This window comes from Amphibalanus amphitrite, unplaced genomic scaffold, assembly GCF_019059575.1.
Source record: "Amphibalanus amphitrite isolate SeventyFive unplaced genomic scaffold, NRLGWU_Aamphi_draft 000293F_arrow, whole genome shotgun sequence".
In the NCBI taxonomy this organism is placed as follows: Eukaryota; Metazoa; Arthropoda; class Thecostraca; order Balanomorpha; family Balanidae; genus Amphibalanus; species Amphibalanus amphitrite.
In genome coordinates, this window is record NW_024881788.1 from 669,124 (window position 1) to 684,590 (window position 15,467).

At 53.4% G+C, this 15,467-nt stretch overlaps 2 protein-coding genes across 2 annotated transcripts; one reads left to right on the forward strand and one right to left on the reverse strand.

The window, feature by feature from the left end:
- Positions 1-1,225: 1,225 nt before the first annotated feature.
- LOC122387636 (ubiquitin carboxyl-terminal hydrolase 37-like) lies at positions 1,226-2,969 on the reverse strand. The gene is made up of 3 exons (XM_043377992.1): positions 1,841-2,969; positions 1,432-1,678; positions 1,226-1,388 (listed from the first exon to the last, which is right to left on the reverse strand). Exons 1-3 carry the CDS (start codon positions 2,967-2,969, stop codon positions 1,226-1,228), a joined length of 1,539 nt encoding a protein of 512 aa, XP_043233927.1.
- Positions 2,970-3,716: 747 nt separating this feature from the next.
- Positions 3,717-8,562, forward strand: LOC122387637 (oxalate:formate antiporter-like). Its single transcript, XM_043377993.1, has 2 exons — positions 3,717-3,805; positions 7,332-8,562. The coding sequence occupies exons 1-2, from the start codon at positions 3,717-3,719 to the stop codon at positions 8,560-8,562; spliced, it is 1,320 nt and encodes a 439-aa protein (XP_043233928.1).
- The last annotated feature ends 6,905 nt before the right edge of the window (positions 8,563-15,467 follow it).

Here is a 15,467-nt window from a genome sequence, read left to right on the forward strand (position 1 = left end):
ATCCCAAAGGATATCTCATTTGTCTCAAGAAAAAAGCGTTGAACATTCGAAACAGAGCAAAAGCTAAAGCGAAACGAAAGAACGACATAAGATATATTTCATTACCGAACTCAAAAGCAGCCGAAAACATCGCGAAAGAACTTGAAACGACAGGCGTCAAAGTCGCATTGACTTCTGGCAGAAAAGTAGGAGAGATCACGCAAAAGAAAATAAGTAAGAATGTAGATCTTAGCGTTGTATATCAGGTACAGTCTGTCTTAAAAGTACCGCGCAAAGTGGCGGTGGATCCATCAAGCCTGACCGAGAAAGGGCCTGTTTTAATTTAAAAGTCACCGACCAATTGACCTAGGGAATGGATAAGGATGTCAGTTGCTTCAGTGACCCAAATTTAGCAGGCCCTTGCTCAGTCAGGCTCGATGGATCCACCGTCACTTTGCGCGGTACTTTTAAGACAGACTGTACATACCCTGTGGGCATTGTGAAAAAATCATATATAGGTGAAACAGGTAGAGGCATGGACAAAAGATTAAAGGAACATAGGAGAGATCGAGATGTAAGAAACGACATGGAACACAGTGCATTCGTGCTTCATGCTCACTCAACGAATCATTTAACGAATTGGGGAGGGGCGAGAGTGGTAGCGAAGTGCAAAAGCAAGGAAGTAGAAAGGCGACGGAAGCGGCATACATTGCAACGAACGAAACAATCAATACACGGGTTGGGTTTACAAAATGGGCAAAATCTGCGGCCGTATAACTATTGTACTCAGAATATAAAATAAATGTTAAATAGAAAACAGATACTGTCAACATGAATTGTCTTACATATATATATATATATATATATATATATATATATATATATATATATATATATATATATATATATATATATATATATATATATATATATATATATATATATATTTATATATATATATATATATATATATATATATATATATATATATATATATATATATATATATATATATATATATATATATATATATATATATATATATATATATATATATAATATATATATATTTTTTTGAAGGCTTCCCCGGTATATTAACGTGTAAGATCCATTACAATATTGCATCGCAGATTTTTTCCACAAACGCGATTTACACGCACGCACACGCACACAAGGACACATACAGCCATACACACGGAGGAGGTCGGGGCCGTTCCGCCGCCGGTGCCGCTCCCTGACGCGGCGGTCACAGCGCCCCGCCGGCTTCCTCCACACTGACCACTTGGTCGCAAAGGTCTTTGTGCAGGTAGAAGAAGATGTAGCCGTTCCTCTGGTGTCCGGCCTCGCCCAGAACGTCGGCCTCGTCCACACAGCTGACGCGCCGGTCGTCGTAGTGGAACCACCTGTCCCTGCCGACGCTGTACACATCCGACACGTAGTGCCCCAGAGTGCGTGGCGCTGCCGTAGTGGCTGACGACGCCCACCAGCAGGTAGGTAAAGTCGCCGGCCAGGTCCACTGAGCGGGGAGACTGGCCGTCTTCCACGCAGAGCTCCGATAGGTGTGCCTGCTCCGAGGCGTCAGCCGGCGCTCCCTCCAGCGACCTCATGATGGCTTCCTGGAGCTCGCGGTCTTTGCTCTCGCAGGTCCGCGCCGGTTTGAACTTGGAGTCGGCGTCCAGCACCACCAGCTCGGCCTGCGCTGGCGGCGGCTGCGGCGGCTCAGCACCGGTCGCCGGTGACGGGGGACGCGCCGGCGCTGCGGTTCCGGCCGACACCGGCGAGTCGGCGGCGGCGGACTCCGGCAAGCCGGCGGTGGCCAGCACTGGTGACAGTCCACGGGCGGCGGGCGGCGGCGACGGACCCGAGCTGGGCGCCTCAGACTCCTCGAAGTCGGATAGGATGCACAGGGCAGGCTTTGTGCACTTCCACTCTGGGGGCCGGGTGACGTCGTCCGCGACATGTTCTTTCAGCGAAAGGAGCTTGGGAATGCCGACGTTGGAGCAGATTTTCTTCGATTCCTCCCCAAGGAAGACGTACCGGTTAAGCTGTACTATAAGCGTCCTAGGCAGCTGGCTGATTTTGGTGGTGACGCGGCACTCGTCATGGCGGCAGTGCTGACAGAGCAGCTCGCGCCGGTCAGGCCGCATGCACAGCCGCAGCGCGTCCTGCAGCGTGGGCGTCTCTGTGCCCTGGCGGTGCGGCACGCTGACAAACCAGCATATGTTCTCTTGCTGTTTCAGCACCGTTTCATGGCACTTGGTGCACATGTAGCTCTCGACGGTCTGATACTGAAAGTTGTCTCGCACAAGGTTATCGGTCGGCCGCCGCGCGTCGATTTCTTCCTTCATGGTGTCTAGCAGGCGCAGCAAGAACTCGTTGGCGTCCTGCATCTCGATGCCTCGGAACGCCGGATCGATGTCGGCGAACACGTCGCGAAGGTCGTTGAGATGGCTGGAGACTGATCTGCTGAGCCCCTTCTGACGGAGCACCATCAACTCCGCGACACCATGCAGTGTGCGGCAGAGGCTGTTCTCCCCTGGGCTCAGGTCGGAAATCAGCGACAGCATGTCGCTCAGGAACGGAGTCAGGCCCAGCAGAGGTTGAAGCGTGGCGTTTTGATAGCACGAGTTGCCGTAGTTCGGCAGACCAATGCAGAGCGGGTCGCTGGCGCTCGTGTCCGACTCAAGCCACCGGGTAGCCGTGATCAGCTGCGAGCCGGTGCTTTCCGTCTGCGTCCTCCTGCAGGGTGACTGTGGCGTCTGGCTGCTCTCGCCAGGGCCGTCGGTTGGCGGCTTTCTGTCAGACCGCTGTAGCGCCTGCCCACACTCGTCAGCGGTGTCAGTCTGCGGCTTCCTGCCCTGCGGCAGCACCTGACTGCCCTCATCGAACTTGCCAGGCAGCAGTGGCGGACACACATGCTGGGTGATCTTGAAAGAAGAGCTACCGGCTTCGCTAGACTCCTCTTCACCTCGACGAAACGCGATGCTCATCTGCCGAGACGAAGATGTATCGCTCTCGCGCGCCGGCCGATGTACAGAGCGCCACCGTGACAGAGATCGAACCGCAGGCCCTAGCACGAGCGGACCGCCATTCTGCGCCGTTACGACTCCGATAGCTGCACTAGACTTGTTCTTCTCCGCTTCTTTGCCTGCCATATCTATTGGTGTCTTCGGCGAGGAATCGGAAAAGTCCGTTGTCTGCAAGAAGCTAGCAGCATTGCCCCTAACGATGGCAAGGGCCAGCCGCTGCCACAGCCAAGCTGTCTCTTGATGATCCCCTGATATGGAGGCCATCCTTGCCCCGAGATCTCGAATGAATATTTTTGTGGAAGGTCCACAGCCACACACTCCTGTTGTTTCAAAGGCAATTGGTTCGAAGTGGAAGCGCTGTGCAAGGCCACTGTATTTCTTGCACTTTCTGTCCTCTGCTTCACGGGCCGCTGATCCGGGGGAAACAGCTGCTGATAGAACGTGGCTCTCAGCAAACGTGTTCACGCAAGTAGCGTCCCAAGCTAGACACATGCCCCTGGTGAATGGAAAGACTGTTATGCCGTCTGGGCGTTTGCTGTCTCCGCGGTCTACACCTGTTGGCTCCAAGAGAGAGGGGATTCTTGCCGACAACAATGCCCGCCTGATAATGTCGTTCAGCGCGGTATGTCTTGGATGTCTCCCAGCGCTGAACTTACAGGTGAGTGCGTGATAGCCGTTGCTGTCAGCCATTGAACCGCACCTACAGCGATGTGGGCGGCACACCTCGGCTCCCAGATGAAGGGCGATAGCGACTCGCAGGGTTTCCGGATCCAAAAGCGTGCCGATGGTTGCTGCAGGTACAGCATGCAGCCATGCCCCGCTGTCTGGAGCACAGGCACTCAGGAGCCTGGCGCGAACAAACTGGTTGGATTGTGAAAGCAGCGACTCTTGTTGTTTCTTGGCAAGCACTGTATCCCAGGTCTTTTGTTTTCGCGCTTCTTCTCCTTCGGGAGCACGTTCGCCCTCGGCTGCGTCTTCCCAGTCGGCAACAGCTTTTTCGCGCTCAGCTGTGGCGCTTGAGGTCATTGCAGAAGGCAGACAGGAAGATATGACCTGAAGGCACAAGTGGAGCGAAGCAACGTAGCTCGGTAGAGCGACGTCTACAAGCCGCCGGAGCCCGAGACCGCCGTACCTGGTTGGGAGAACGGCCTGCTGCCAGCTGGTTCCTGTCAGCCTGACGTTGCTGATACTGATCAGCGCTGATTGCAGGACTGCGTCCAGATTCTCAAGGAGCAAGGCTTACCGATAGAGAGGGGCGGCTCGCAGAAGATACTGCAGTTTGGGAAGCCATAGGCAGTTGCGAAGGAGAAAGATGGATGTGTGCGCGTCCAGGTGACGTAAACACTCAATCATGTGACTGAGTTCTCCCTGCTTTTCTGTCATGACCGCCTCGGTGGCAGCTTCGCTGATAGGCGCCCGAGAATGGTCTGCCCTTGTTCGCCGGTCACAGCTGCTCCTGGGATAAGCTGACGCAGCCTTGAGACAGAAACCTTCCTCCGCTCGTCTGTGATGTCGGCTGGTAAAATGATCTCACATTTGCTGGGATTGATTGGGAGACCAACATTGGCCATAGCTGGAATCAGCTCATTCAAGTCCGAGCATATGGCACTGACGCTACCGCCAATGGTTCCATCGTCCAGGTACCAGCAGTTGAACGGTGCTTTCACTGCCTTGACAACTTCATCGATGGCGAGTGAAAACACGGCTGGCCCGCACGGGTCACCTTGTTGGAGTCCAGTGGCGGAGGTGATGATGGCTGTCCCGTAGAACAGAGGCGAAGGTTCTCTGTATGCCTGCCATAGAAGGTGGTGCATAGTTGGTCATTGGTGCGTGCTCTCGAGCTTGACGAAGAAAAAGGTCCCTTCGAACGCTGTTAAAGGCGTTACGCATGTCTAGCTTGATGATGGCACAATCCTCTTTAAGGCTGTCATTGAAAAGGCGCGTTGAATGCACCGCAGCCTCACATCCACCTGTGGTTCCGTAGCCGAGCTGTGCTGGTCGCAGGTAAGCGCCCAACTCGGCACCGAGTGGTTTCAGAGCCAGTTTGGTAGCCAATCGTCGGTAAGTGTTTCCGACAGCGATCGGTCTTACACCGACATCTGGTTTGCGCAGAGCTGTTAGCGCTCCTCCAAAGAAGGCAGAGCGTGCGAATGTTGCAACGCCGCCTGTGAGGACCAGGTTCATAAAGGCCGTGAGAGCAGCAATGAGTCGGGTGCCGGCCTCTCCGGCGGCCCGACTTGTCATATCTTTGAGGTGAGCAGGACGCAGGCCGTCTAGACCTGCGCTGCACCCGTTGTCAAATGAGGCGATGGATGCTTCAACCTCGGCCTTGGTGACCTGGTAGGGCTGTGTTGCATCATCGGGGCCAGGTGGCCATGCCAGATCGTCTGGAGCGGACGGATGTTTGAGCCGCAAGCTGTCGATGATGTCCTGCGAGTTCTGGGCGATTTCGTCCTTGGATGCTAGTAGTCGAATAGCCCCTCGCACGTCTCCGTCTTCTAAGTTCGCGGCCACGCTTCGCTGTAAACGCTCGCTTTTCTCAGTTTTGGAGCGGTTCCTGCTGTGCGATGGCTTTAGAGAGCTTGCGCGATTTGTTCGGTGGGCGTCATGTTCAGTGGAAGCTGAATCTATGTAACTGCCCAGCTGTCGTCTTATTCTGGAGGTGAGTGATGGGCCGCGGGCCGCTGGGGAGGTCTTCTTGATGCTCAGGCGAATGAAGCGCAAGATATGGAAACAGAAGCAGTCGCTCCCAAGCCGTGTTTGTGTTCTGTTTAACCACGGCTTCAAGAAAAGAGGTGCATGCTTCGGCTGCGGTTATCCTGGCACCTTTAGGATTCGTCTAATAACTCGGCGAGTCTGTCTGAGTTGGGCTAGATGGAGAGCCAGTTCGTTGCTATCTGGTGACTGGTCAGCTGTTGGGGTGACTGAGGTGGTATGACACTTCGCCTCGCTAGCAGGTGTCGTCCCACTGATCCCGGTACACCTCGGGCACCACCAACACGACAGTGCGTCGGCCTCCCTCCGTTTCAGGCGCGCACACGTCAGGTGCCAGGCCTGGCCACAGGAACTGCATAGGATGTGCCGCTTTCTCTTGTAAGCAATACTGCAGAGTTGGCATGTTACGTCTTGAGACTGCTCAGTTGTATCATCGAGCGTGCCGTCCATGTCGGTTAAGAAAAAAGTCTTGTGGGCACACCAACTATTTTGACTGCATTGTGAAACACAACAGATTCTGGTTTAATATAAAGGGTGAATGTGTTCCTTTGATCATTGTTATTTTAGTCATTATTCCTTTTTTCTTATGGTAGTACGTCCCGAGAAGAATTCCCTTAATGTATTCTTCATAAATGTAGTTTAGCAGCAGCACTAAAAAATGCTTCAACTGAGAGAGTTTGGCTCAAAACGTCACGTTTTATGAGAGAGAAAAAAGTGATGGCAGATTTTACAGTTTATGTCCGGCACGGAGACAAAATAGACGCAAAATATGTTTTCCTGAAAAACGTACCTTAGAATAGAAGTGCACTTATCTTGAAAACACTTCACTTGCCTTGCATGAAAACATGCTCTAAATGATCAGCGAAGATTACTCGATGTAAAGCACCAAGAGGTAATACGATACAATGACGAAAGAAATGATTTCCGGACGATCGAAACGGGAGCCTCCGGTGAGTCAACCGTTCGGCTCTGCGCAGGCGCAGAGACTCCAGGCGCATTGTCTTATATATGTGTTCTCTCTTTCTTTTTCAATGGAGGTGTATTTGCATTTAGGCACATTCTCATAATATGTGCACGCGATATATCAACAGATATGAAACTGTGCTTGCTAGCTTTGTTCTTGTGTGTTCGTATTGTTTTATCGATATTCGGGCGTTGAAAAAGTCTCTGACGAAACGCGTCCACCCATGTGCTGTATGTTTTTTCTACTCAATATATACACTTCTGACATATGACGTCATCCGTAAGCCTCTGCACGGTCCAAAGATATTGTAACTTTGCAGTGCTCTCAGTGACAGACAGACAGAGAGACAGAGAGGCAGAGCAGTGCCGCCTCCATTACGTGCGCCCCGAATCTTATGTTTCCGCTTCCAATGTAAACAGCAATTGTCAGTTAACCAAGTGGTAGGGCGGCAGCGGCGCGCGGGGCGGTCGGGCCGGAGCGGCGGGCAGTTGGCCCGCGCCGGCCGCCACAGCCGCACCGGCCATGGCAGCTGCTGGCAGCGCCGGGGCCGCCGCCGGGGCCGCCGCCGGGCTCCGACCGGCCGGCGGCCTCCGACAGTCCGGCGTGCTCGCCTCCTGCTTCTGCGTGAGTCTGGCGCTGGGCAGCTGCTTCAGTATCGGCAACCTCACCACCTACGTGACGTCGTACCTGCGCGCGGGCGCGGCGCTGCCCGTCGACTACGCCGACACCATGTGGCTCGACTCTGTGCTGCGGGTAACCATGGGGCCGCTGTACGCGCTGGGTGGCCTGCTGCACGCCCGGCTCGGGCCGCGACCGGCCACGGCGCTGGGCGGCGGCCTGGTGCTGCTCGGTACGGCGCTCTCCACACTGGCCGTGCGCGGCCCGCTGATCGGCCTCATCGCCGCCTACAGCCTGCTGCAGGGCGCCGGCATCGGCATCGCCCTGGCCAGCGTCAGCCTGACCTGCGTGGCCTGGTTTCCGCGCCGCTGCGGACTGGCGCTGGGGGTCAACATGGGCGGCTTCACGCTCGGTCCGGTGCTGTTCAACTGGGTGCAGACGGGCTACATCAACCGGACGGGCGCCGAGCCGGCCGCCGGCGGCTACTTCTGGCAGCCGGAGCTGCTGCGCCGCGTGCCGGCGGCGTTCCTGCTGCAGGCGCTGGTGCAGGCCGGCCTGCTGACGCCAGCGCTGCTGCTGCTCCGCGCGGCGCCCGCACACGGCGGACAGCCGCACAAGGCCGGTCTCTCCGTGCGGCAGGCGCTGCGCACGCGCCGCTTCTACCAGCTGCTGCTCGGCTACGTGCCAACCATGGTGGCCTTCGAGTTCTTCCAAGTGACGTGGAAGACGTTCGGTCAGACGTTCATCAGCGACGACCGGCTGCTGAGCACGGTCGGCTCCGTGTCGCCGCTGTTCGCGCTGGCCGGTAACTTGCTCTGGGGCCAGCTGGGGGACGCCACGTCGTTCCGCTCTGCGCTGGTGGTGGCCAGCGGTCTGCTGACCAGTCTTCTGTGCACGGTGCCGGCGGCGCCGCGGCTGGGCGCCGCCGCCTACTGCGCCTGGGTGTGGGCGCTGGCGGCCAGCTGCGCGGCCCTCTTTGCCTGCCAGCTGCCGCTCCTCAGGGGAGAGTTCGGCGACCACAACGCCGGCGTGCTGCTGGGCCTGATGAATACGGCGCGCGCCCTCTTCACGCCGGTGACTCCGCTGCTGGCGCGTCTGCTGCTGCTGCGCCGCGACGGCTACCCCGTGCTGTTCCTGGTTCAGGGCGGCTTCGCGCTGGTCGCCATGTGCAGCCTTATCTCGGTGACGACTGCCAGTGACGCGGCGGCGGCGCGGCGCGCAGAGGCCAAGCAGGCGGAGGCGGCGGCACGGCCGTGACCGGACGGCGCGCCAGACTGGAAGCAGGAAGCGGCTCAGACTGGGGGGGGGGGGGGTGCGCCGGCGCCCGGCCTGATGATCCCTACTGGAGGGACCACCCGCCCGTCGATAGGGGGCTACTGAGCAGCCAACCCTCCAACTGGGACGGCGTCTCGCGAAAGTGTCACAATGCAGTGCCAGTAAGCAGCCAAATAAATCAGAGAGCACACACGAAACCTATTTTAAGGGGCTTGGTGATAGGGCTCCGTGGCAGATACAGTGGTCATGTGAGTTTGTCATTGCGTTCGGTTCAAACACAGAGCAGGCAGGCATAACTTAAGCATGACAACTATTTGGTCATGCAATATCTTGGTATAGGGTGAAAGGGGCCTCAAACACAAAGTTTTTTTTTGGGGGGGCGTGGACAAGCCATGTAATAAACGGGTGTTTTAAGTTTTAACAGTCAAAGTGTATGCCATGGGGATCCTATGTGCGTGAGTTTTCGACGTCAATGTTTTCATGAGTTGTTCTGTGCAATGTTTCGATCAATTCTGCGCAAAGAGAAATGAGATGGGACGGATCATTAACCCGCGCCCCATTGGGGTCTGCGTATAACACGCCCTTCTGGGGGGGGGGGGTGCTTTTCATAGCCTCCCTCTTAACTCCGAAACTACTGGGCCGATCGTAAAAATTCAAACGGCGTTTGATAGCCCCGGAAAAACTGTCGAACGAAACCTAATTTCATTGACCTCGAGGTCACCGATGACGTCACAGGTCAGTTCAAAGTAAAAATGATTAGCATTTAGGGTTGTTCACATTTGGAGTTCTGACCACCATCTTACAAGTCAGATCAGGCTCATTTTTGGTTTTCACACTCGTGAACAGATGCTTTAGATACCCTGAGGGTACCAAACTTGTGCAAACTTGGACCCCCTCTTAGCCATTTGGCCCCTGATCAAGCTAGAGCTTCGCGGAAAAAACGGGCGTGTTGCCTGTGACGGAACGAAGCCGATGATACCCAGTTTTAACCCTCGCCGGCACAGGGGGGTTGATGCAACCCCTCTAAGGTTTTTCGCAAATAACTCGCGTAATAAGCGGCCGATCGCAACGAAACTTTCCGTACCCTAGCATTGATCAATTTTACACCTACCCCCTGAAAATTTCATGACCCTGACCCAAATTTGACCTGTGACCTCTTTTCCGAGACCATGTTTGGCCGGAATCGCGATTCGGCGTATGTCGGCTCGCATTAGCCGCCCGTTTGCAAGCTTTTCGTGGTTTCAAACGTTCAAACATGTGACTTGATGTTGCTCCCATGCATTAGGTTGGGTGTCAAGGTCACCTGAAGGTCAGGTCAGGTCATTGACCTTTGGTGACCTCGGTTCACTTTTTCGAGTTTTACATGTTTCTAGGCTAGTTTTTGGAGCTGATTTTAAATTTAGCAACCATTTGAACACTTATTAATAGTTTTGGTGCCTTCGTAACATGTTACGAAGCTGTCAGAGGCGGTTGACACGTATTACGAATGCCCGTCACGACCCCTGACCTGACCTGACCTTACCCGACCTGGTCTAAATGCTTAAAGACATCATCTCTGATCAAAACTAACACGATATTCGTGATCAGCACCCCGGAAAACTCCATAGCAGCCACGCTTTACGACTTTCTAGCAGGTCCCGTTTTTCCCGATTTTCGGGTCATTGACCTGACCTGGAAGGTCACCCGATGACCTAGGACCTTAAAATTGGATATCATCGGCTTCCTCTCGTGACGGGCAACACGCTCGTTTTTTTCGCGAAGCTCTTGCTCGATCAGGGGCCAAACGCGAGGGGTGTCGTACCAACCCTTGTGCCGTCGAAGGACGCAAAATGGCCTGTGCCGGCGAGGGTTAAGGTCCTAGGTCATTGCTTGACCTTCTAGGTAAGGTCAATGACTCAAAAAACGGGAAAATCGGGACCTGTTAGAACGTGGGAAAGTGTGACTACTAAGGGTTTTTTTGGGGTGCTGATCGCGAATATTATGTTAGTTTTAATCACAGATGATGTCTTCATGCGTTTAGGCCAGGTTAGGCCATGTCAGGTCAAGTCAGCGAGTAGGGGTCCTGCCGGGTATTAGACTATTAGTAGTATTGTTTATTTATTTCTCCAAAAACAACCACAGGCCAATGCCCAGTTACGGCTGCAGTCAAAGTTCCACACAAACACCACACACGCAAACACAAAAAACACCCACACAAACACACACCCACACGCGGACATCCGTGTGTGTACTAAAGTCTAGATAAAATATAGGTATAAATAATTACATGAGGATATGATAGTAAAAGTGCAAAAGCACATAAACATGGGCATGATAAAAAATGATAGAAACCCATGTTAAGGGATGCGCTTGAAAAGCAACAAAAAAATGTTACCATCCACCGGATATCCAGCTGAAATGGCAAAGTTATCAAGAATAAACGCAAGTAAAGTCTAAAAAAGAGCCTAAAAACGAGCACGAGGCTGATGGGAAAACACAAAATGTGACATAAAAGTTGCACAAAAAACAGCAAATCGCCATCGAGCTGGCAAATGCTCACAAAAAGGTACCCTGACTTCCCGCAAACCGAACTATATCCGATCTTAAGGACCGGGATGGTTGAAATAAGTCAGTATGGGGACTGCTCTGCACGAGAGAGTTGAGCAGCTGAGGTACTCGCACCAAAAAGCCTCTCCTCACCGTCCACCGAGTCTACTCTGCCACTTCTAAGAGGTACGTGAAACAGCTCAGGGCGTCGCGTGCGTCGGCCTGGTACAGACAACGGGAACATTCCCACGATGTCGGCACAGTCTACTTGGCCGCTCAGTGCTGAACGCGCGAACATCAGATCAGACTGAGTCAGACGGGCCTTGATAGATGCGCAACCGAACGTGTTTAACAGTGACTGGTAGTCGAGCGGCGGACATGAAGACCGAGTTATGGCACCCAGCCACAGCAAAAATCGGTGCTGAAGGCGCTCGAATCTACGCAGGTGAGGGTCGAATTTTACTCTGTGTGTGCGATTAGACACCTGCATGCTCCGCATGAGCAGCCCCAACATACGATTGGCCTTTGCGACGGTAGCATCTACGTGGTCAGCGAATGTGAGCTTAATATCTAGGATGACACCAAGGTCACGCACATGTGGACATCGCTCCAGCTGGTGACCGTCCAGTGAGTACGAAGCGAGATGAGGTGATCTGCGAAGGGTGAATGAGATTGATTTGCACTTGACTGGGTTGAGCTTAAAAAACCAGATTTTAGACCAAGAACTAAGGCGATTCAAGTCGGCCTGCAGTGAATGTGTGTCCTCTATAGTGTCGATCCGGTGAAAAATTTTGACGTCGTCCGCGTACGATAGCGACGAAGTTTTGATGTGGTTCGGGAGGTCAGCTACGTAGCAAGTAAAAAACAATGGACCCAAAATGCTGCCTTCCGGCACTCCAGACTGTACTGGGATCCATTCGGAGTGTTTCCATTCAAGGACAACTCTTTGGGACCGCTGGTTCAGGTAAGAGTCAACCCAGTCAAGCGCAACTCCTGAGATATTAAAAGAGTGTTCTAGTTTGTGTAAAAGAAGCCTGTGGCTGACACTAGTAAAAACAGAGAAGTAGTTGGTGTAGATGGCGTCCGTTTGCGATCCCTCTGACAAGGATTTCCAGCAATGATCCAGAAAGCATACTAAGTTGGTGACACATGAACGGTTTGGGAGAAAGCCGTGCTGGGAGGGAGGCAGTGCAGGATGGCAAGCTTGGAGCAGGCCCTCGCAAACCACCTTCTCCAGAATTTTTGAGCAAATTGCTAAAAGCGAAACTGGTCTATAGTTTTCAGGAAGCTTTTTAGAGCCCTTTTTGAATACGGGGATGACGGTGGCCCGCTTCCAAGCTGACGGGAACACCCCAGAGTGCACCGATAGCCGACAGATGATGTCCAGAGGGATCGCAAACTCCTCCGCGCACTCGTGTAAAATCCGGGCGCTGAGACCATCAGGGCCGCAGGCCTTGTGAGGGCTCAGCTCACGCAGGAGCTGGGCCACACGACCAGGAGGAACACCGAAACGAGACAGACCCGGGGCGTTAAGATTGGGGGCGTCTGGCAAAGCATCGGTAAAAGGAACACTGAACTTTCTAGCAAAACACTCGTTAAAACAGTTTGCCCTCGACATCACGTCTCTAACTATCCTCCCGTTGATCTCTAACATAGGAGATGTGTGACTGCCGGACTTGAGGGACTTAACAAAAGACCAGTAGCGCTTTGGATTCTCCCTGAACTTCCCTACTAGTCCCAGTAAGTAGTCACTATAGCTATCGTTGGCCGCCCTTTTGAATTCTGAACGCACCCTCGCATGCTCCTCGATGTTCGCAGCGGAGGGATCAGCTTTTTTGCGTCTAAAAGCTAGCTCTTTCTCGCGCAGGAGATCACGAACAGGGCGGCCAAACCACGGGGGGAACTTGCGACGAAGCTCAATCATCGGGACATAGTCGTTGATGGCGGCAAAAACAATGTCATAAAAATAATCGACTGCGCTGTTCACGTCCATTCGCTCCATGACAGTCCAGGGCACCAAGCGCAACGCCTGACGCAAGGCGCCGAAGTCGGCCCGCTTGTAGTTATACACAATCGTGCGCGAAGCACGAGGGGCCGTGTCATATTGCATCTTTAGCTCAGTAATGATTACCAGATGGTCAGAAGCAAATAGACTGTCGCGTACCTCCGACGTCGCAGCGCCACCACAGGACACCGCCAGGTCAAGAATGTTGTCTCCTCGCGTCGCCGTCGTCACCGACTGCACCGCGCTGCATTCCGCCATAGCGTCGACGAAAGTGATCGCCCGCGCGGTCCGTCGCCGCAGCACAGCCTCTCCGTCTCCCGTCCAATGGATCTCAGGCAGGTTAAAGTCACCCACCATGAGGAACGGGCGGCCGGTGCGGTGGAGCCGGCGCACGGCTCGGCGATCTTCTCCGTCTCTCGGTCTGCGTCGGGGGCGCGGTAGCAGACGGCGAGGAAGGCGCAGCGAGTTGACCCCAGCTGGATGACCAGCGATTCGCAGTCCGTCTCAAGGTCAGGTCGATGAACGGGTGACAGTAGGTACCTCACGGCGCACGCCACTCCCCCACCTCTGCCGCTCCTGTCCCTCCGAAACCACGAGAGTCCGTCGTGCCCAGCTGGAGCTCCGAGTCGGCTACATGCGGACCGAGCCACGTCTCGGTGAGACAGATGGCGTCGTAGTTCGCCAGCTCGCCGGCGTGAGAGCGAAGCGTTCCCAACTTGTTTTTCAAGCTGCACACGTTTTGGGAAAAAACGCGCAGCTCAGGCCCGGGGTTGCATTCGATGTCGCCGGAAAGACGGAGCATCAACAGCCAGAAGCATCCGGCAGGTTTCAGAGGTCGGCGTCAATGTCGAACGGCAGCCGCAGCGAGACCAAAAGCGTCGACAGTGTTGTAGGTGGCGCCAGTAGAGATGCAGGTGGCAGCACCAGCGGTGCAGGTGGCGGCGTTTTGAAGTATGTCCGGGCGCGGGTCAGCCACCAGTGCGAATGTGCAGAGGGCTAAAACACACCCGGCTGCAGGGACTCGAACCCCTGACCCGAACTTCCGGGCGCCTCCCAAAGCCCAGCACCCTATCCGCTCGGCCACCGTGCGCTGATCCACGCTGGACTCCGACCCCGAACTCTGTCGGCGCCTGTCGAGCTCTCTGACAGCTGGGGCATTCCACGATAGATCGGACCAGGCCCGTCACCCTCATCTCTCAGATTTTAATGAAAATCGGTCCTAGGGGTAATCATAGGCCCCAAAGACGCCTGGCAAAATATCAGAATTCTCAGATCAAAACTTTTTGAGTTATATTGCATTACATTTTTTTAACTTCGGTATGTAACGGTGAGTTTGATGGCCTATAACTCAAGAACGAGTTAAGCAACCAACAAAAAGTAAACAACACTAAGCTTGCGATGAATAAAAAATTAATATTACAATTTAAAAATTCCAAAGAAAAAATTTCATTGTTGAGCAAAAACCTTAATCTTTTTTCATTTGCCTCTAATGACTTTTGGGACCAAAATTTTTCACATTTTTATTTTTTTCAAAATAATCTTCATGTCATTGCAAATCGACATGCAAAAAATTAGAAAGGTGTTCTTTCTATAAGTTCCTCATTTTCCTGCAAACAAAATGGGTTTCGGAGGGGTTGATACGACCCCAGCACGCCGTTTCGCTTCTAATAGAGCTAGAGCCTCGCGGAAAAAACGAGCGTGTGTGCCGTTACAAGTCGCAGCGATTGGTACCCGATTTTAAGGTCTCAGGTTAACCGGTAGCGTCTGAGGTCAGGTCACGTGACTGAAGTTACGGGTTCGGTTTTTAGTAAATAACTTCGCAAAAAATGGCCGCAGAGCCGCGATTTTGGCATCATTGTGTTCGCCTAGCTCAGGTGCATCGAATGGTATAGTTTTTGCTAGGGTGAGGTCAACTTAAGTAGTTGACCTCGGTTCAAGGTCAGGTCAGAGCCCCTCAGGTCACGAAGCTGGGCAAAGGGTATCATATGGCATATCATTCGATTCGGAAGGTCGTCCCGAGTCCATTGGTGGCTTTCCCGACTCTCTAGCTCCATTTGATCGGGAGTTATTGACGAAAAACTCGTACGACCCTAGTGACGTCATAAATGACGTCACGCAAGGTTAACAATGCAAAAGTAAAGCATTGGACTTTGCAAGGAGTGCATGAAATCACGATACCATGTACGTGGGATAGTTTTAGATCATTCTCGGCGCCAAAATAACAGTTTTTATATTTCCCCATTGGTTTATAACAGTGATGTCACGTGACCGACCTGACCTCATGTAACCTTGAAAAATTCCCAGATATACAAGTTGTGAGACCTCTGGAGGACACCATGTATGCGTCCTGTAACTT